Here is a 20,129-nt window from a genome sequence, read left to right on the forward strand (position 1 = left end):
TGGCCTGTCAGACTCACAAGTCCGTGCCTTCCGTCACACTAGCACCCTGGCTGGTGAGCATTCATTTTCACTCTGGACATTCTCCTGGGGGTTTGTAGGACTTTCCTCTGTTCTCTGATTCAGGGTCTTCTTTCCTATCTGCATCTTGGCTCTTCACTTCAAAGCCATGCCTCTTTTATCCTAAACTTCAATCCAGTTTCTCACTAGTGGAGTTTTGAGAAGGGGTAGATGACAGCAACAATTTCCAGGCTTAATATTTTTGTCAGAGCTCACCACTAGGGGTATGCTGATGGTTAAAAGAAGACCACAAGAGTTAGAGGGAAACAGTCCACTCCAGGACAGGCAGTCTTCGGATTTTAGGGTCACCCAGCTCTGGCTTCTCATTTTCATTGCCCTTCTTTCCTTCTATTTTTTTCCTTCTACTCATCCTCTCTCCTCTGACCTAAATAATGATTTCTTCATCTCTTTTTCCTTACTCAAAGCTGTGAAACTGATGACCTCCCTGGTAAGAGTTGCCCTCCAGCTGAGTCTGCACCAAGATAACAATGAGCATCAGTATGAGGCTGAAAGAAACAAGGGGCCAGGGCAGAGGGCACCTAAGCGGCTGGAGAGCCTGTTGGAGAAACGCAGAGGTGAGCAGTGTTCCCTGCTTCTTCCTCCCCTTTTTCCCAACTTGCACCCACTTCTGCCACAGACCCCCTTATCAGGCCCTGGGCAGTCTTTCAAGATCATGAATAATGGAGTCTGGCAATAGTTTCATAGACCCATCCTGTAAGGGGTCGTTGCATGCTCATCTCATTTCTGGGTTGTGGCTCAATAAATAATGTGTAATTTAGAGTTCTCTCGAATTCCACTTTTGCTCAGGTTTTCTTTGTCAGCACCCATTGTCAGAAGTGTTTAAGTGCTGTACCTGCCTGTCATGCAAGGAATTAAGTTTTGACCTACTTGTCAAGTGTGCAGTGTGCGCGTGACTGCAGGAGTACTAAAAGCCAACCATTGACAAGGGAGGCCAAATTTTCCAGGAATGGAAAGAGCGCAGGCCTTCCAGTGAACTGCTGGCTTTAAATTCTGTTCCATTTAGTCACTAGCTCCATGGCCTTATGTAACCTCTCTTCAGTTTTCTTTTCTTTAGAAAAAGGGATAATCTCACCTTTTTGTGAAGAATAAATGAGATGATGAGTAAATTGCCTCACTTGGCACACAGTAGATACTCGTTGGGTTTCCTTGTAATCTTAAAGACGACCACTGGAGGGCATAAGCCGTAGCAAAATCTTTGACACTGATGAAATCTTTAATCAGCTGGGTCTGTCGTAAGAGTAACACTACTGATGTTTTCTCCTCACTTTCTGTTAGTGTCTAAGACCCCTCCTATGAGGTTGGCAGGACTCAGCATGACTGACCATATCATTTGGCTGTTTCTCTAGCCCTCACAAAAGATCTCTTCCATTCTAAATCACTAGAGAAGGAAACTTTCTACTTCCCTCATTCTCTTATGTTCTTTTTCATTGTCAGGTTGATCTTAAAAGCTTATGTGTATTAATCTATCCTGGATTTTAAATTATGTACACTGGCACGAATCTTTCTTTTTCTTTTTCTTTTTCCTTTTTTTTTTTTTTTGGCTTCTCTGGGCTCTTGCTTAGTCAATTATCGTTATAATTCCCCCATTTTATCCTTAATTTCTTCCTCCCCACTATTTTCTTCTCTCCACTTACAAATGTATATAGGCTCTTGAATCTTTATTTCACTCTGCTCCTCTGTGAGTTACTCTTTTTTCCATCCTTCCTTTTAGGGTAGTATTTCCTTACTTCCTTAATGTCCAACTAACTGAATCCTTTTTGCTAGCTAGCTTATTTCCCCATTTTTCTTTGAAACTGTTCTTTCCAAACCAATGACTTCCTAATTCGTAAAGCCAGTAGCCTTTTCTCAGTCTCCCTTTCCCAAACATTTTACGTATTTGCTTCACCTGTTTTTGCCATGTTACTGTAAATTATGGAAATATAGGTACTTCAGCCATAAAGACTCAAGTATGTCCTGTCGAAAATGATATGTTGTTCTTACGTAATTGAAGAGGTGGGGTCTGTTGTCTTAAAGGATGTTCCCTTTCTCCTTATAAATCTGGTTCTTTGGTATCTATTGTTCATGTGATCCAGGATTTTTCAACAATGGCACTGTGGGCACTGGGGGGCTGTCCTGCCATGGTAGGATGTTTAGCAGCATCTCTGGCCTTTATCTACTAGATAGATGCCGGTAGTACCCTGCTCCCCCACCAAGTTGTGGCAGCCAAAAAAATGTTTAGACGCTGCTAAATCTCCCCTGGGGAACAAAATTAGCCCCAGTTGAGAACCACTGATCTAATTCCTTTCTTCTCATTTTTGCTAGTTCCACTTCTGTTAAACAAACTGCACTTACTAAAAATTTGTTTTCCAAATTGTTAGAAACATATACGGGCATCATACTTGGAAGATCTTGCAGGTTCAATTCTAGAGCACCACAATAAAGTGAATATTGAAGTACAGTGGGTCACACAGTCAAAAAATCAAAATTTTTATTTCTCCACATACAGAAGTTATGTTTACACTGTAGTCTGTTACGTGTGCAAGACTATTGTCTAAAAAACAGTGTATGTACCTTAATTTAACAATATTTTATTGTTAAAAAATGCTAATGGCAATCTGAACCTTCAGCGAGTTCTATCTTTTTGTTGGTGGAGGCTCTTGCTTCCATGTTGATGGCTGCTGACTAATCAGGGTAGTGGTTGCTGAAGGGTCGGGCGGCTGGAGCAATTTCTTAAAGTAAGACAACAGTGAAGTTTGCTCCATCTGTTGACTCTTCCTTTTACAGAAGATTTCTCTGTAACATGAAATGCTGTTTGATGACATTTTACCCACAATAGAAATTCTTTCAAGAGTCAATTCTCTGAAGCCCTGGTGCTGCTTTATCAGCTGAGTTTAGGTCATAGTCTGAATTATTTGTTGTCATTTCAACAATATTCACAACCTCTTCACCAGGAATAGATTGCATTTGAGGAAACCACTTTCCTTGCTCATCCATAAGAAGCAATCCCTTATCTGTTCAAGGTCATGAAATTGCAGCAATTCAGCCACATCTTCAGTCTCTACTTCTAGTTCTCTTGCTATTTCCACCGCATCTGTAGTTACTTTCTCTACTGAAGTCTTAAACCTCTCAAAGTCATCCGGGAGGGTTAGAACCAACTTAATTCTTGTTAATGTTGATATTTCGACCTCCTCCCATGAAACACAAATGTTCATTGTGGCATTTAAAATGGTGAATCCCGGCCAGGCACAGTGGCTCACACCTGTAATCTCAGCACTTTGGGAGGCCGAGGCAGGTGGATCAGGTGAGGTCAGGAGTTTGAGACCAGCCTGGCCAACATGGCAAAAACCCATCTCTACTAAAAATACAAAAATTAGCCAGGTGTGGTGGTGCATGCTTGTAATCCCAGCTACTTGGGAGGCTGAAGCAGGAGAATTGCTTGAACCCAGGAGGCAGAGATTGCAGTGAGCCAAGATCGCACCACTGCAGTGTAGCCTGCACTACGGAGTAAGACTCTGTCTCAAAAATAAATGAAATGAAATGAAATAATGAAATGAAATGAAATAGAAATGAAATAAATGAAATGAATGAAAGAAATGGGATAACTGAAATGAAAGGAAATGAAATGAAATAAATGAAATGGTGAATCCTTCCCAATTGGGGGATTGGGTTTTTCTGGATTTTGTTTTTTGTTTTGAAGACAGGGTCTCGTTCTTTTGCCTAGACTGGAATGCACTGGTGCAGTCATGGCTCACTTCAGCCTCAACCTCCTCTGCTCAAGTGATGTTCCTGCCTTATCCTCCCAAGCATCTGGGACTACAGATTGCATACCACACCTGGCTAGTTTTTGTTTTGTTTCTGTAGAGACGGGGTCTCACTGTGTTGCTCAGGCTAGTCTTGAACTCCTGGGCTTAATCAGTCCTCCCACCTCAGCCTCCCAAAAAGTTGGGGTTGTAGGCATGAGCCAGCATGCCTAACCCCAGGACGTTTTAAATGAACTTTGCCCAAATCATCAGAGAAATCACTGTGGCAGCTATAGCTTTATGACATGTATTTCTGAAATAATAAGACTTGAAAGTTGAAATTACTCCTTGTTCCATGGGCTGCAAAATGGATGTTGTGTTAGTGGGCATGAAAAAAGCAATATGGATTTCCTTGTACATCCTCACCAGAGCTCTTGGGTGACCAGGTGGATTGTCACTGAGCAGTAATATTTTGAAAGGAATCTTGATTTCTGAGCAGTAGGTCTCACCCATGTGCTTGAAATATTCAGGAAACCATGCTGTGAGCAGATGTGATATCAGTTAGGCTTTGCTGTTTCATTTATAGAGCATAGGCAGAGTAGATTTAGCATAATTCTTAAGAGCCTTAGGATTTTTAAAATGGTAAATGAGTATTGGCTTCAACGTAAAGTCACCAACTGCATTAGCCCCTAACAAGGAGTCAGGCTGTCCTTTGACGCTTTGAAGCCAGGGATTGACTTCTCCTCAATAGCTGTGAAAGTCCTAGATGGCGTTTTCCAATATAAGGCAGTTTAGTCCACATTGAAAATTCATAGTTTAGTGTAGCCATCTTCATCAATGATCTTAGCTAGATTTTCTTGATAACTTGTTGCTTCTCTATCAGTATTTGCTGCTTCACCTTGTACTTTTACGTTATGGAGAGAGCTTCTTTCCTTAAACCTCATGAACTAACTTCTAGCTTCAAACTTTTCTTCTGTGGCTTCCTTACTTTGCTCAGCCTTCATAGAATGGAAGACAGCTAGGACATTGATCTGGATTGGGCTTTGGCCGAAGGGAATGTTGTGGCTGGTTTGATCTTCTGCTCCGACTACTAAAACTGTCTCTATATCAGCAATAAGACTGTTTAACTTTCTTACCCTTTGTGTGCTCACTGGAGTAGTGTTTTTACTTTCTTTCAAGAATTGTTCTTTTGCATTCACAACTTGGCTGTTTGGCACAAGAGGCCTAGCTATTGATTGGCCTGTCTTGGCTTTCGACTAAGCTTAATCATTTCTTTCTTTTTTTTTTTTTTCTTTTTGAGACAGAGTCTTGCTTTGTTGCCCAGGCTAGAGTGCAATGGCGTGATCTCGGCTCACTGCGACCTCCGCCTCCCGGGTGCAAGCGATTCTCCTGCCTCAGCCTCCTGAGTAGCTGGGATTATAGGCGCCCGCCACTGCGCCTGGCTGATTTTCTATTTTTAGTAGAGATGGGGTTTCGCCATGTTGGCCAGGCTGGTCTCGAACTGACCTCAAGTGATTTGCCCACCTCGGCCACCCAAAGTGCTGGGATTATAGGTGTGAGCCACCACACCTGACCTCTAAGCTTAATCATTTCTAGCTTTTGATTTAAAATGAGAAACGTGACTGTTCCTTTCATTTGGATACTTAAGAGGGTTATTAATTGACCTAATTACAATATTTTTGTGTCTCAAGGAATGAATAGGGAGGCCTGAGGAGACAGAGAGAGACAGGGAAACTCTTGTTGGTAGAGTAGTCAGAACACAGACTACATTTGTTAAGTTTGCCATCTTATATGGGCACGGTTCGTGGTACCCCAAAACAGTTATAGTAGTAACATCAGGCTGGGTGTGATGGCCCATGCCTGTAATCCCAGCACTTTGGGAGGCCAAGGCGGGTGGAGCCCTTGAGGTCAGGACTTCAAGACCAGGCTGGGCAACATGGCAAAACCTCTTCTCTACAAAAAAATCCAAAAATTACCTGGGCATGGTGATGCACGCCTGTAGTTGCAGCTACTTGGGAGGCTGAGGTGGGGGGATCACTTGAGCCCAGGAGGTTGAGGCTGCAGTGAGCCGTGTTTGCACCATTGCATTCCAGCCTGGGTGACAGAGTGAGAACCTGCCTCTGACCAAAAAAAAGTTATTTTTCTCCACTAAGACGTGGAATGGTTTGTTGGGTAGCAATGGATATAGCTGACACATCCCCACAGCCCTCACCTTCTCTCCCTATGTGGGTGTACCCAGTCTCTGGCTTCTAATGTCAAGGGCCTCCAGCTTGACACTTCCAGCTCAGAGTATGTTCTTAAGGCCCTGCCTCACTTATAGAACTTCCTAGTGGTTAACTATGATGCATGGCAAACACACCTGGAAACAGTAACATCAGCATACCTTGAAAATGACCCCATGGTCTAAGAAGAGTATGTGTTGAAAGTTCTAAGCTAAGGAATCCAGGAGTGGCCAACCCGGAGATTCATTTCTTATCTGTGAGGAACATCTGAACCCCTGGACCATCTTGGGGATGATGGCCTTTGTTTGGGGTTCAGTGAAGGTTGCCAGAGGGAAGGTGCTAGGGGGAGGGTGCTAAGTGGAAGTGCTCTATGAACTGCATGCTTTTTTTTTTTTTTTTTTGAGACAGAGTCTTACTCTGTTGCCCAGGCTGGAGTGCAGTGGTGCAATCTTGGCTCACTGCAAGCTCTGCCTCCCGGGTTCATGCCATTCTCCTGCCTCAGTCTCCCAAGTAGCTGGGACTACAGGCACCCACCACCATGCCCGGCTAACTTTTTGTATTTTTAGTAGAGACGGGGTTTCACCGTGTTAGCCAGGATGATCTCGATCTGACCTTGTGATCCGTGCACCTTGGCCTCCCAACGTGCTGGGATTACAGGCATGAGCCACCATGCCCCGCCCAACTGCATGCTTATTGTAAGCAGGTGTGGTTCTCCTGTTCCCCCTGCCATGTCTGGACTACGCTCTAAGTCCCCTGAATAAACCCTATGTCTTGCCTGCTGGCCAGGCATGATGGCTCATGCCTGTAATCCAAGCACTTTGGGAGGCCAAGACAGGCAGGTCACTTGAGGTCAGGAGCTTGAGACCAGTCTGGCCAACATGGTGAAAACTCCATCTCTACTAAAAATAAAAAAAAAAAATTAGCTGGGTGTTGTGGCATGCACCTGTAATCCCAGCTACTTAGGGGGGCTGAGGCAGAAGAATCTCTTGAAGCAGGGAAGCAGAGGTTGCAGTGAGCCGAGATCATGGCATTGCACTCCAGCCTCAGCAGCTAGACTCTGTCTCAAAAGACAAACAAAAACAGGCCAGGCACAGTGGCTCATACCTGTAATCACAGCACTTCGGGAGGCAGAGGCAGGTGGATCACCTGAGGTCAGAAGTTTGAGACCAGCTGGTCAACGTGGTGAAACCCTGTCTGTACTAAAAATACAAAGATTAGCAGGGCATGTGGTGAGTGACTGTAATCACAGCTACTTGGGAGGCTGAGGCAGAAGAATTGCTTGAACCCAGGAGTCAGAGGCTGCAGTGAGCTGAGATTGCACCAGACTCCAGCCTGGGCAGTAGAGTGAGACTCCATCTCAAAAAAAAAAAAACAAACACAACAGAAATGAGAAAACAAAACCCTGCCAGGTGCAGTGGCTCATGCCTGTAATCCCAGCACTTTGGAAGGCCGAGGCGGGTGGATCACGAGGTCAGGAGTTTGAGACCAGCCTGATCAACATGGTGAAACCCTAGCTCTACTAAAAATAAAAAAATTAGCTGGGCATGGTGGCAGGCACCTGTAATCCCAGCTACTCAGGAAGCTGAGGCAGGAGAATCGCTTGAACCTGGGAGGCAGAGCTTGCAGTGAGCTGAGATTGCACCACTGCACTCCAGTCTGGGCGACGGAGTGAGACTCTGTCTCAAAAAAAAAAAGAAGAAGAAGAACAGAATGTTGTAGGCATTTTAAAAATACATTTTATTTATTTTAATATGTATTCATTTATTTTTGAGATGAAGTCTGGCTCTCTTGCCCAGGTTGGAGTGCAGTGGTGAGATCTCGGCTCACTGCAACCTCTGCTTCCTGGTCTCAAAGCACTGTCCCACTTCAGCCTCCTGAGTAGCTGGGACTACAGGTGCCTGCCATCATGCCTGGCTAACTTTTGTATTTTTTGTAGAGATGAGGTTTCGCAATGTTGCCTAGGCTGCTCTCCAACTCCTGGGCTCAAATGATTCTCCTGCCTTGGCCTCCCCAAATGCTGGGATTACCGGCATACCCAGCACACCTGGCCTCTGGGCAGATTTTTATGTTCTTATTTTTAATTTTTATTTTATTTTTTTGGTATTTAAATGCCAAAATACCACTCTGTCACCCAGGCTGGAGTGCAGTGGCATGATCTTGGCTCACTGCAACCTCCACCTCTTCGTTTCAAGCAATTCTCCTGCCTCAGCCTCCTGACTACAGATACATGCCACTGTACCTGGATAATTTTATATTTTTAAGAGAGATGGAGTTTCACCATGTTGGCCAGGCTGGTCTCAAACTCTTGACCTCAAGTGATCTGCCTGCCTCGGCCTCCCAAATTGCAGGGTTTATAGGCGTGAGCCACTGTGCCCGGCCTAGGATTTCTTTGTCATCTTCCAGTAAGTGTTAGTTCAAGTTCTCCTCTCCCCACTGTTGTTTCTTATCAAGGCCCTCAGCAATCTTCTAAAAACCATATTATAGATCTAAAATTGCTTTTCAATTCTGGGACTCAAAAAGGTCTGGAGGCTGGGCGAGGTGGCTCACTCTGGTAATCCCAGCAGTTTGGGAGGCTGAGGCAGGAGGAGGGCTGGAAGTCGGGTGTTCAAGACCAGCCTGAGCAACATAGCAAGATCCTTGTCTCTACATCTCTACAAACAAAAAATTAGCTGGGTGTGGTGGCATTCACATGTAGTTTCAGCTACGCAGGAGGCTGAGGCAGGAGGATTGTTTGAGCCCAGGAGTTCGAGGATGCAGTGAGCTATGATTGCACCACTGCACTCTAGCCTGGGTGACAGAGTCAGACTCTGTCTCTTAAAAAAAAAGAGGAGGCACGGGTGGGCACGGTGCTCACGCCTGTAATCCCAGCTCTTTGGGAGGCCGAGGTGGGTGGATCACTTGAGCTCAGGAGTTTGAGACCAGCCTGGCCAACATGGTGAAACCCCGTCTCTACTAAAAATACAAAAATTAGTTGGGGGATGGTGGCACAAGTCTATAATCCCAGCTACTCGGGAGGCTGAGGCAGGAGAATTGCTTGAACCTGGGAGGCGGAGGTTGCAGTGAACTGAGATTGTGCCATTGCACTCTGCACTCCAGCCTGGGTGGCAGAGTGAGACTCCATCTCAAAAAAAAAGAAGGGGAGATTGAGACATTCAGATAGAGACACCAGGGGTGTGTGCACAGGGGAAAGACCATGTGAGAAGCCAGCAAGAAGGCGGCCATCTGCAAGCCAAGGAGAGAGGCTTCAGGAGAAACCACCCCTGCCAACATCTTGATCTTGGACTTCCAGCCTCCAGAGCTGTGAGAAAAGAAATTTCTGTTGTTTAAGCCACCTGGTCTGTGGTATTTTGTTACAGCAGCCTGAGCAAACTAATACAGCATCTCAAAGATGCCTGTAACCCAACTCCATTCCCACCCTAAGTCAGAGTGTTCAGCAGAGGGTTAGTAGTTGCCTCCAGAGCATGAAGGGCTCTTCCTGACTCACTGTGAGGAATGCTTTGGGTTAAAATATTGTACTTTTCTGAGTTCAGCTGAAAGGTGGAGGGCTCAGTGAGGTGGCTCACATCTGTAATTCCAACACTTTGGGAGGCCGAGGTGGGAGGATCACTTGAGCCCAGGAGGTTGAGAGCAGCTTAAGCAACATAGTAAGACCCTGTTTCTCAACACACACATGCACGCACTCACGCACGCACGCACGCGCGCGCAGGTGTGGGGGCATGTGCCTGCAGTTCCAGCTACTTGGGAGGCTGAGGTGGGTGGATTGCTTGAGGCAAGGAGTTTGAGACAAGCCTGGTCAACATAGTGACACCCCATCATCCCCCAAAATCATTTTTCTTTGTTTCGAGACACAGTCTCACTCTATTGCCCAGGCTGCAGTGCAGTGGTGTGATCTCACCTCCCTGCAACCTCCGCCTTCACGGACGGTGAATGTCAGTAAACATTCGGCAGAAAAGCTCTGCCAAATTGAGTGCTCTGATGTGACTTTTTTGTCAAGTCAGTGTTCCTGGGATCTCTTGTACATGATAATCTCACTCTTGTACATGATAATCTCACTCCTGTAAGGTTTCCTAGTTTCTGCTTGCCCTAGTTTTCTTTCCCATCCTGATCCCTCTCCCACCAGACTGGACTCTGAAATGGGCATGTACAGAGAAGAGGAGACCCCAACATGCTTCAGGCTTTGAGTGGAGAGGACACAGCCTCTGCTGGGACAGGGAACAGAGGGATGCGGAGACCCCGAAGATGCTTTTGGACAATGGTCTGAGGTTGGGACAGTGGCAGGAGATACCATTCATTCACTCAGGATCTCCAGAACAAGAGATCAGCCTGGCAGTTACATGTGTTTTTCTTCAAACTGGTTGCCAGGTAGGAATGACCGATGACATCAGAGATTCCGACCTTCCTGATTGGAAGAACCAGACTCTGTCGGCTCCTGGAAGTTCAGGTGGACAACAGCATCTTCTCAGAGCTGTTTTCCACCCCTGACTTCTCCAAGCCTCGAGAATTGATAACACACTCTTTTGGATCTTAGCAGTGCCCACAAGAAGGCCATGGACAGAACAGAGACTACTTTCCATGAGAGGGGACAGATTATGGGAAAGATCACGGCCAGCCATCAACCGCACCCCCAGGATGAGCAGAGCCCCCAGTGGAGCACCTCGGGGTACCCCCTCCAGGAGGTGGTGGATGATGAAGTGTCGGGACCATCAGGTGAGGGGACTGGAGGAAGAAGAGGTGGGATAGGATTGACTAAGACGAACGAAGGGGGCTGGGTGCAGTGGCTCACACCTGTAACCCCAACACTTTGGGAGGCCGAGGTGGGCCGATCACCTGAGGTCAGGAGTTCAAGACCAGCCTGGCCAATATGGTGAAACCCCATCACTACTAAAAGTACAAAAATTAGCCAGGCAGTAGTGGTGCGTGCCTGTAATCCCAGCTAATCAGGAGGCTAAGACAGGAGAATCGCTTGAGCCTGGGAGGAAGAGGTTGCAGTGAGCTGAGATCGTGCTACTGCACTCCAGTCTGGGTGAGAGAGTGAGACGCTGTCTTAAAAAAAAAAAAAAAAGGGTCGGAGGTCAGGAAGGAGAACCTGAGGATGGTGTGTGGGAAGAATGGAGAAATTCAGGCCGGGTGCAGTGGCTCTCCCCTGTAATCCCAGCACTTTGGGAAGCCAAGGCAGGCAGATCACTTGAGGCAAGGAGTTTGAGACCAGCCTGGCCAACATGTTGAAACCCCATCTCTACTAAAAGTACAAAATGGATCTGGGCATTATGGCAGGCACCTGTAATCCCAGCTACCTGAGAGGCTGAGGCAGGAGAATAACTGGAATCCGGGAGATGGATGTTGCAGTGAGCTGAGATTGCACCACTACACACTAGCCTGGGCGACAAAGCAAGATTCTCTCAAAACAAAAAAAAAAAGGAGGGACTGAGAGAGCCAGGGACCAGGGAAAGACATGAGGCAGTGTTCTGAGGACAGAAAGACAGAAGAATGGGGAGGGGAAGGAGCGGCACGTGGGGTTAAGCAGAGGAGAAAGTCGGAAAGCTGGCTTGGAGAAGCCAGCAGTCTGCAAGGCTGGGGAGGATGGAGAGGGGTTTGGGGTTTGGGGTCAGGCTCTAAGGTGATCAGTTGCAGAAGCATTACACGGTGGCCTGGTTTCTTTACTCAGCCCCTGGGGTAGATCACAGCCCCCCAGGTAGGTCCTTTTGCTGGAAAAGGAAGAGGGAGTGGTCAGACGAATCTGAGGAGTCGTTGTTGGAGGAGCCACAGAAGGAGCTCATCCCTGAGCCTGAGGAGACCTGGGTGGCGGAGACACTGTGTGGCCTTAAGATGAAGCTGAAGCGACGGCGAGTGTCGTTCGTGCTCCCTGAGCACCACGAGGCCTTCAACAGGCTGCTTGGTAGGAGGACACCCCAGAGAGCACCTCCAACCCTGTTCTTTCTAAAAAGAGGAAACTTCCAATAACCACACTTTTCCAATGGGAAAAATATGCCCCAGTGGGTGAGCTCTCCATGCGGGAGGACTCAGAAGTGATCACTCATGAGGGACACTTAGGAGATGATACAGGATTAGGTAGACTTGATAAAGGTCAGCGCTTGGGATAAGAAAGCTTGGTTTCAGCCAGGTGCGGTGGCTCCCACCTGAGATCCCAGCACATTGGGAGGCTGAGGCAAGAGGATTGCTTGAACTCAGGACTTTGAGGCTGCAGTGAGCTATGACTGCACCACTGCACTCCAGCCTGGGTGACAGAGCAAAACCCTGTCTCAAAAGAAAAACCAAGGCTGGGCACAGTAGCTCATGCCTGTAGTCCCAGCTACTCGGGAGGCTGAGACAAGAGAATCGCTTAAACCCGGGAGGCAGAGGTTGCAGTGAGCTGAGATTGCACCACTGCATTCCAGCCTGCCCCACATAGCGAGACTCTGTCTCAAAATAAATTAATAAATAAAAATAAAAATCAAATAAAGAAAAACAAAATCAATAAAGTGGTTTCAGCTGTGCCCTCTGAAACTTAATGTCTCTTTCTGACTTTTCTAAACCTAAGTGTCTCCATCCATAGTGGGGGATACCAAGGCCATGGTCACACCCTGATGTGACTGTCTCATGAGGAAATGATGGGAATTCCTTTATGACTCTGCAGTGGTTCCTCCGTGTCTGCTGGAGGGGGTCCTGGCTTATTCCCAGCTCTACCTCCTGTAGATTCTCACACCCAGGGCCTCCTTTGGTCTCTTCTCAGGGGAGTCTCAGAGCAGGAGCCTCTCTCCCTTGCCCAGTGAAAGTCATTCTCCCCTCTCCCATCCACCTCACGTGTGGCCACAATCCTGAGACTTCCCCCCGGGAGGCACACTTCTCGCTGCCCTGCTGCTCCCACGGAAACCTGTCCTGCTTCTCACGCTGACATCTGCTCTCTAATCACAGAGGATCCTGTCATTAAAAGATTCCTGGCCTGGGACAAAGATCTGAGGGTGTCAGACAAGGTAAGTTTGTTCTCCATGTAACTGTTCCTGTTCCAATGCATGGCTGGGGAGAGGGTTCAGCTTCCAAACCCACAGTTCTCCCTCCACCACCTCCCACCAGATGCTCCTACAGTCTTTTTTTTTTTTTTTTTTTTTGTGAGACAGAGTCTTGCTTGTTGCCCAGGCTGGAGGGCAGTGTCTCCATCTTGACTCACTGCAGCCGACGCCTCCCAGTTTCAAGTGATTCTCCTACCTCAGCCTCCAAGCAGCTGGTGTTACAGACATGAACCACCATGACTGGCTAATTTTTGTGTTTTTAGTAGAGACGGGGTTTTGCCATGTTGGCCAGGTTGGTCCTGAACAGCTGACCTCAGGGGATCCACCCGCCTTGGCCTCCCAAAGTGCTGAGATTATAGACATCAGCCACTGTGCCCAACCAGCTCCCATGGTCTTGAGTCTTGGCACCTACAAATTTTTTTTCTGAGACAGAGTCTAGCTCTGCTCCCCAGGATGGAGTGCAGTGGCATGATCATAGCTCATTGGAGCCTCTAATTCCTGGGCTCAAGCAATCCTCTTTCCTCAGCCTCCTGAGGAGCTGGGACTATGCACATGCCACCATGCTCAACTAATTTTTGAAATCTTTGTAGAAACAGGGTCTTGCTATGTTGCCCAGGTTGTTCTCCAACTGTCGGGCTGACGTGATCCTCCTATCTCCACCTCTCAAAGTACTGGGATCAGAGGCTTCAGCTGCCACTCCCGGCCATTCTTGGTCTTTTGTGATTTGTCAGCATCTCCCTCAGGACTCTGCTGGTCTCTTGCAGAGTGAATGAATGGCCCCTGCCTCTCCTATGGGTCCTTTGGGATCTGAGCTCTGGGCCACAGTCTGGCTGCAGCCCTGAAATGCCTGGCCTCTCTACTCTCAGCTCTTTGGGACAGTTCTGTGCCTGGCACACAAAAGGCCCTCCTGACACCAGCCGACCTAGACACACCCCCTCCAAAGATCCCATCGGAGCCCACCATCCCGGGAGCATCACCCAAAACCCTTCCTCAGGCTTCTCGGATTTGCATCCGACATTCGAATACCCCTCCACCCCGCAATTTCCAAATGAGTACAGTCACCCCAATACTGAGGTCCCTTCTCTGATGGGCAGCCCCTCCCCAGACCCTCATCTCCCCTCTCCACAATCTTCCTCTTCCAAGATGTGACCTCTCCCTCTCTGTTCCTTTCTCTCCATCAGTATCTCCTGGCTATGGTCATAGCGTATTTTAGCCGGGCCGGCCTCCTCTCCGGGCAATACCAACGCATCCACTTCTTCCTGGCTCTGTGAGTGGTTTGCTGCCTCCTATCCATCAACACCCAACGCCCTGGGACAGCGGGGGAAACGGGATTCCAGCCTTTCCTTTATTCTTTCACCTGTTTGTCCTCTTTACTCTGTGTACAGAAAAGACAGGATTATACTCTCTTCGACTGTTGTTTCTAAAAAGAAACTCAGGCTGGGCGTGCTGGCTCACGACTGTAATCTCAGCACTTTGGGAGGCCGAGGCAAGCGGATCACCTGTGGTCAGGAGTTCGAGACCAGCCTGGCCAACGTGGCCAAACCCCGTCTCTACTAAAAATAGAAAAATTAGCTGGGCGTGGTGGTGTGCACCTGTAATCCCAGCTACTTGGGAGGCTGAGGCAAGAGAACCCTTTGGACCCAGAAGGTGGAGGCTGCAGTGAGCTAAGGTTGAGCCACTGCACTCCAGCCTGGGCGACAGAGCGAGACTCCATCTCAAAAAAAAAAAAAAAAAAAAGCCAAAAAACCAAACTCCAATGCCAGTGTACAAATAAAAGAATAAAACAAAAGGAACAATAAACTGCTCCTAAGGGGAAAAGAAAAGGAGTGGAGGAGCGGACATGACGCTTCCTCCAGCAAGCAGACGTTTCTGGTTCCTTTCTCTCTCTCATTCCCACATCAACCGCAAATGCCATCGACCTCCTCTGGGTTCCCATGACAGAGGCCACAGTTCAGGTCCCCCTCGCATCACTCGAATCCACTGTCAAATGCTCCCTGCTGGGGTCTCCTGGAGTCTCTCCCCAAGCCAGGGGGTTTCCTAGTGCAGCCTGAGCATCTTTCCAAAGCACGACAACCTCACTGCCCACCTGAACAACTTCCTTAGCTGATGTCTTTCTCTATCGAGGCCAGGGTCCACAGTGCCAATTCCACCCTCTCTACAATCTCTACAAGCACACTGGCTCGCCATCTTGGTGTTTCCTGGCATGGCTTCACTGCTCCTTCCAAACGTCCTCCACTCGACTTTGTGTTTGTGTTTTCTGTGTGGGTGTCTCGCACACATGTGGTTCTGAAGGGAAGGACTCATTCCTTGAAGTCAATTCACCCCACAGCCTCTGTGATGCCTTCCATCATCTTCCAACTTCTGCATGCCCGTAGCTCTCCAGTTACATCCTGGACACTGGGATTAGGTCATCTGCCTTGATTACTCCCAGTCCCATTAGACTAGATGCCTGTAGAAGGCAGGGTCCTGGCAAAATATCAATGTATTCAATTTCTTTTATTTTTTTGCGACAGACTTGCCCTGTCCCGCAAGCTGGAGTGCAGTGGTGAGATCATAGCTCACTGCAGCCTCCACATCCTGGGTTCAAGTGATCCTCCCACCTCAGCTTCTTGATTAGCTCCGACTACAGGGCTGTGCCACCACACCTGGACAGTTTGTTTGTTTGTTTGTTTGTTTATTGAGACAGAGTCTTGCTCTGCCTCTCAGGCTGGAATGGAGTGGCCCAATCTCGACTCACTGCAACCTCCGCCTCCTGGGTTCACACAATTCTTATGCTTCAGCCTCCTGAGTAGCTAGGACTAACAAGTATGCCAGCACACCAGGCCGATTTTCGTATTTTTAGTATAGATGGGGTTTCTCCGTGTTGACCAGGCTGGTCTCCAACTCCTGGTCGCAAGCGATCCACCTGCTTCAGCCTTCTAAAGTGCTGGGATTACAGGCATGAACCACCGCGTCTGGCATATTTCTTATATTTTTAATAGAGACGAGGGTCTTGCTATGTTGCCCAGGCCCATCTCAAACTCCTGGCCTCAAGTGATCCTCCTGCTTCGGCCTCCCAATGTGCTGGGATTCCAGGCATAAGCCACCACACTCGGCCACCAGTTGGGTTTTTGTCTCCATCCTGAAGGGGTGGGAGATGCCCTTGATCAGGTCTCTGTTCAGCAGAGCCCTCCTGAGGAAGGTGTGGCTCTCTGCAGGGTGGGTGCCACTCCTGAGCTAGGGACGGTCCCTTACCTTCCTCTCTGGGAAGCTGACCTCAGCCGGAGGTCTCTCCTGGTGGTGCCCCTGAGCAGCAACCTGATTTCTGTCCTCAGCTATCTGGCCAATGACATGGAGGAGGACGACGAGGCCCCCAAAGAAAACATCTTTTACTTCCTGTACGGGAAGACCCGCTCTCACATACCCTTGCTCCATAAGCGTCGGTTCCGGTTATGCCGTTCCATGAACTGGAGGGCCAGGAAGAACCGCTCTCAGATAGCCTTGTTCCAGAAGCTTCGGTTCCAGTTCTTCTGTTCCATGCGCTGCAGGGCTTGGGTTTCCCCGGAGGAGTTGGAGGAGGTGGGTGGGGCCTGGGGAGGTGGAGGAGGTGGGGAAGAATTGTGTGGGCTGGAGGCTGGATAAGGGGAGAGAGGGGTATCCCGGGGAGTCCCCATCTTCTCAAAGGGCGTTTGTTTTTCCAGATCCAGGCTTATGACCCAGAGCACTGGGTATGGACGCGAGATCGCGCCCACCTTTCCTAGAGCTCCAGGGACCGTGGAGGCCTGAGGTCATCGGCCTGAGAGAAGGTACATCTGCATCCTCCGGGGTAAAGGCAGAATATTAGGGTCTATTTCGGAAATCCGAGGAACCCAATTGTTTGATCCGGCTTCAAGGCTGTGCAACGTGGCGAGATCCCCTCTCCACAAAAATACAAAAATTAGCCAGGCGATGTGGGAAGCATCTCTACTCCCAACTACTCAGGAGGCTGAGGCGGGAGGATGGCTGGAGCCTGGGAGGTCAGGGCTGCACGGAGCCCTGATCCTGCCACTGCACTCCAGCCCGGGAGACAGAGTGAGACCCTGCCTCAAAAATAATCATAAATACTGAGTTCGAGGAGGTTCATTATGATTGATGCACTTGAGTTCCGATTTGGGTCGAGGGTTCAGTGAAGCTTTGGTTTACATCTTGTGCAGCTAACCACGTTGAGCACAGAGCATGAGACTTCATCATGAGGAGGCAGGATTAGGGATTAGGCTTCTGGACTCGTGGTTCGTGATGTTGTCACATTAGAAACACATCTAGCATGGTTACAAGTTTAGATCTTAAGTGACACAAGAGGCCCCAGCTGTGATGAAGTCCAAAGCCACATTCTCTGAGGGCGCCCTACTCCCTGGGCAGACCCACCCAAAGTCCTCGCTGTGAAGCAGATCACTGGGGCTGACCTTGGGAGTATTAAGTGAGTTTTGGAGTCATGGTCACCGAAGTGCGAGTATCACAGTTGAACACGATGGTTCAGAAGCAGGGTACAGAATGAAAGGCAGGAGATAAAATTGCTCTGAACTCTAGTTAGACTTGACATGGGACGTGAATAACCTTCCTGTCTAGAGAGCTGCCTCCTTGAAGTGTGACAGCGTCTCTCTCACTTCCAGAACACCGGGCCCAGGGGAGATGTGGATTTTCCGCAGGAACTTTATTCCAATGCTCATGGCAGACACCAGGAAGGAGGAGAGGAGCCATTTGTGCAGATCATCTGGAAGAACCTGGACCGTTCTTGATGGAGCTGAATACAGTGATCACGTTGTCCTCCTAGGAGCAGGGGTGGAGGGTGGGGGGTGGGGTACTTCTAGAAGTCCTTGGAGAAAAGTAAGAAACCAGGAGTGTTTCCAGTTCCACCCTTTCCTGCGGCACCACCTCCCTTTTCATGTTGCTGAATTCCAACCTCCCTGGAGGTCCTGTTTCTTAGGGACTTGGTTGCCACAGTCCAGGAGGATTTGAACACATAATGCAGGGACTCAGATTGGCACAGAATTCTTCATGAAATATGAGTGCCATAGACTGTAACGGATAGCTTCGTGCACACTATGCATTTTGTTGGTTTGTTTGGAAAATGTTAGCCATTGAATTATTAATAGGTTTATTTCAAATAGTTAGGAAATTGTACTTTTGAAAACATGCTGTTCCTGTATAGTTTTTTGATGAGAGTTATAGCTATTATATATACATAAAGATAATTTTCTTTTCATTTTTAAGAGAGAATTCTTTTTATCCTAAATCTTTTATTATCTTTAAATTTTTTTCTGTATTATTATATGTGCTCCTGAAGCGAGCACTCTTTTCATCTATGATACTTCCATAATAATTTCTTCTATTTATAGCTATTGGTAGTTCTCCTAAATTCTAGTCATAGAAATTTTTATTTGCTGTTTAGGTTTGTGACTGAATTGTGAGAATTCAGTTGTGATTTTTAACATGTCTTAGATATATATACTAACATGTCTAATATATACTATCTATTTTATTGGTTTATTTTGAAAAAGATTGGCAAAGAATTATTTAAATATTATTTTATTTAACTATTTATTAAATATTAATTTATTTAAATATTACTTTAAATATTATTTTAAATATTGTGGAAATACTGGTATTTTTGAATAGACGCTGTTTCTATAAAGTTATGTGATGGGTGTTAGAACTGTTATATACACATAAATATAATTTTGTTTTCCTTTTTAAGAGTGGATTCTTTTTATCATAAATCTTTTACCTTTCAATCTTTGTATCTATTATTACATGTGCTGCTGAAGGAAGCATACTTTTTATCTATGATACTTAGCTCATATGTATATTACATTTATAGCTATGTGGTAGTTCCCCTAAATTCTTGTGAAAATAAATGTTTATTTGATATTTAGTGTATGTTTGAAATGTGAGAATTCAGATGTAATTTTTTACCTTGTATTGGCATGTTTGTATGTTACTTTAAAGAGGATGTGTGTTCTAAAGGAGGGCATGAGCTGTGTGTTTTCAAGAGAACAAGAGAGTGCGTCTCTTGGGGAAACGTAATAAAGATGAACTTTTCTAACCTTCACAGTGAGTGTGACCATATTGGTCGGGATTGATTATTTGCTGTCAAGTGACATTTTTCCTTAATGAGGTTGTAGTTATTTGAACATTTTTATTAGCTCTGGAAGATAATCCTGTGTTGTTTTTTATGTAGACAAAAACATAAAGCTGAGTGCAGTGCTCACACCTACAATCCCAGCAGTTTTGGAGGTCATGGCGGGAGGATCACTTGAGGCAACATAGCATCTACATCTATTTTTAATTTTTATTTTTTAAAGAAAACAATAGAAGGGAAGGCTGATCCCAAGCTACAGGGTTTTTTTTGTTCGTTTGCTCTGGAGACAGAGTCTTGCTCTGTGTCCCAGGCTGGAGTGCAGTGGTACAACCTCGGCTCCCTGTAACTTTCACCTCCGGATTCAAGCGAATTCTCCTGCCTCAGCCTCTCAAGTAGCTGGGACTACAGGCACCTGCCTGTACATCTGATTAACTTTTGTAAAAATAGTAGAGACAAGGTTTCACTATGTTGGCCAGGCTGGTTTCCAAGTCCTGACTTCAAGTGATCCACCCGCCTGCACCTCTTGGGTTCAAGCAATACTCCTGCCTCAGCGTCCCAAGTAGCTGGATCTAAAGGTATGTGCTTCTGTACCTGGATAATTTTTGTATTTCTAGGAGAGATGGAGTTTCACTATGTTGGCCAGGCTGGTCTCAAACTGTTGACCTCAAGTGATCTGCCTGCCTCGGCCTCCCAAAGTGCAGGGATTACAGGCATGAGCCACTGTACCCAGCCTAGGATTTCTTTGTCTTCTTCCAGTAAATGTTAGTTCAAGCTCTCCTCTCCCCACTGTTGTTTCTTATTGAGTCCCTCAACAATCCTCTAAAAACCATATTATAGATCTAAAATTGCTTTTCAATTCTGGAATTCAAAAAGGTCTGGAGGCTGGGCGAGGTGACTCACTCTGGTAATCCCAGCAATTTGGGAGACTGAGGCAGGAGGAGGGCTGGAAGTCGGGTGTTCAAGACCAGCCTGAGCAACATAGCAAGATCGTTGTCTCTAGATCTCT

General features: G+C 47.0%; 1 protein-coding gene across 5 annotated transcripts; it reads left to right on the forward strand.

The window, feature by feature from the left end:
- The first annotated feature begins 88 nt into the window (after positions 1–88).
- Positions 89–19,093, forward strand: LOC129040032 (putative speedy protein E7). Of its 5 annotated transcripts, none has more exons than XM_054493830.2 (8): positions 103–632; positions 10,551–10,726; positions 11,685–11,915; positions 12,932–12,990; positions 14,208–14,293; positions 16,341–16,584; positions 16,707–16,811; positions 17,655–19,093. In XM_054493830.2, exons 2-7 carry the CDS (start codon positions 10,567–10,569, stop codon positions 16,764–16,766), a joined length of 840 nt encoding a protein of 279 aa, XP_054349805.1. In that variant the 5' UTR covers positions 103–632; positions 10,551–10,566; the 3' UTR covers positions 16,767–16,811; positions 17,655–19,093. The 5 variants fall into 5 exon arrangements, with proteins under 5 accessions (XP_054349812.1, XP_054349805.1, XP_054349809.1 ...); XM_054493834.2 differs by having other exon boundaries at positions 104–632; positions 10,548–10,726; XM_054493835.2 differs by lacking the exon at positions 103–632 and adding an exon at positions 9,326–10,381 and having other exon boundaries at positions 10,548–10,726.
- The last annotated feature ends 1,036 nt before the right edge of the window (positions 19,094–20,129 follow it).

This window comes from Pongo pygmaeus, chromosome 6 (genome assembly GCF_028885625.2).
Source record: "Pongo pygmaeus isolate AG05252 chromosome 6, NHGRI_mPonPyg2-v2.0_pri, whole genome shotgun sequence".
Classification (NCBI taxonomy): domain Eukaryota; kingdom Metazoa; phylum Chordata; class Mammalia; order Primates; family Hominidae; genus Pongo; species Pongo pygmaeus.

Excerpts from the sequence above, each read along its gene's own strand:
- LOC129040032 (XM_054493830.2), top strand. The coding sequence starts at position 10,567 with ATGGACAGAACAGAGACTACTTTCCATGAGAGGGGACAGATTATGGGA. Across the intron at positions 10,727-11,684 it reads TGAAGTGTCGGGACCATCAG|CCCCTGGGGTAGATCACAGC; the intron begins GTGAGGGGACTG and ends TTCTTTACTCAG. Across the intron at positions 12,991-14,207 it reads ATCTGAGGGTGTCAGACAAG|TATCTCCTGGCTATGGTCAT; the intron begins GTAAGTTTGTTC and ends TCTCTCCATCAG.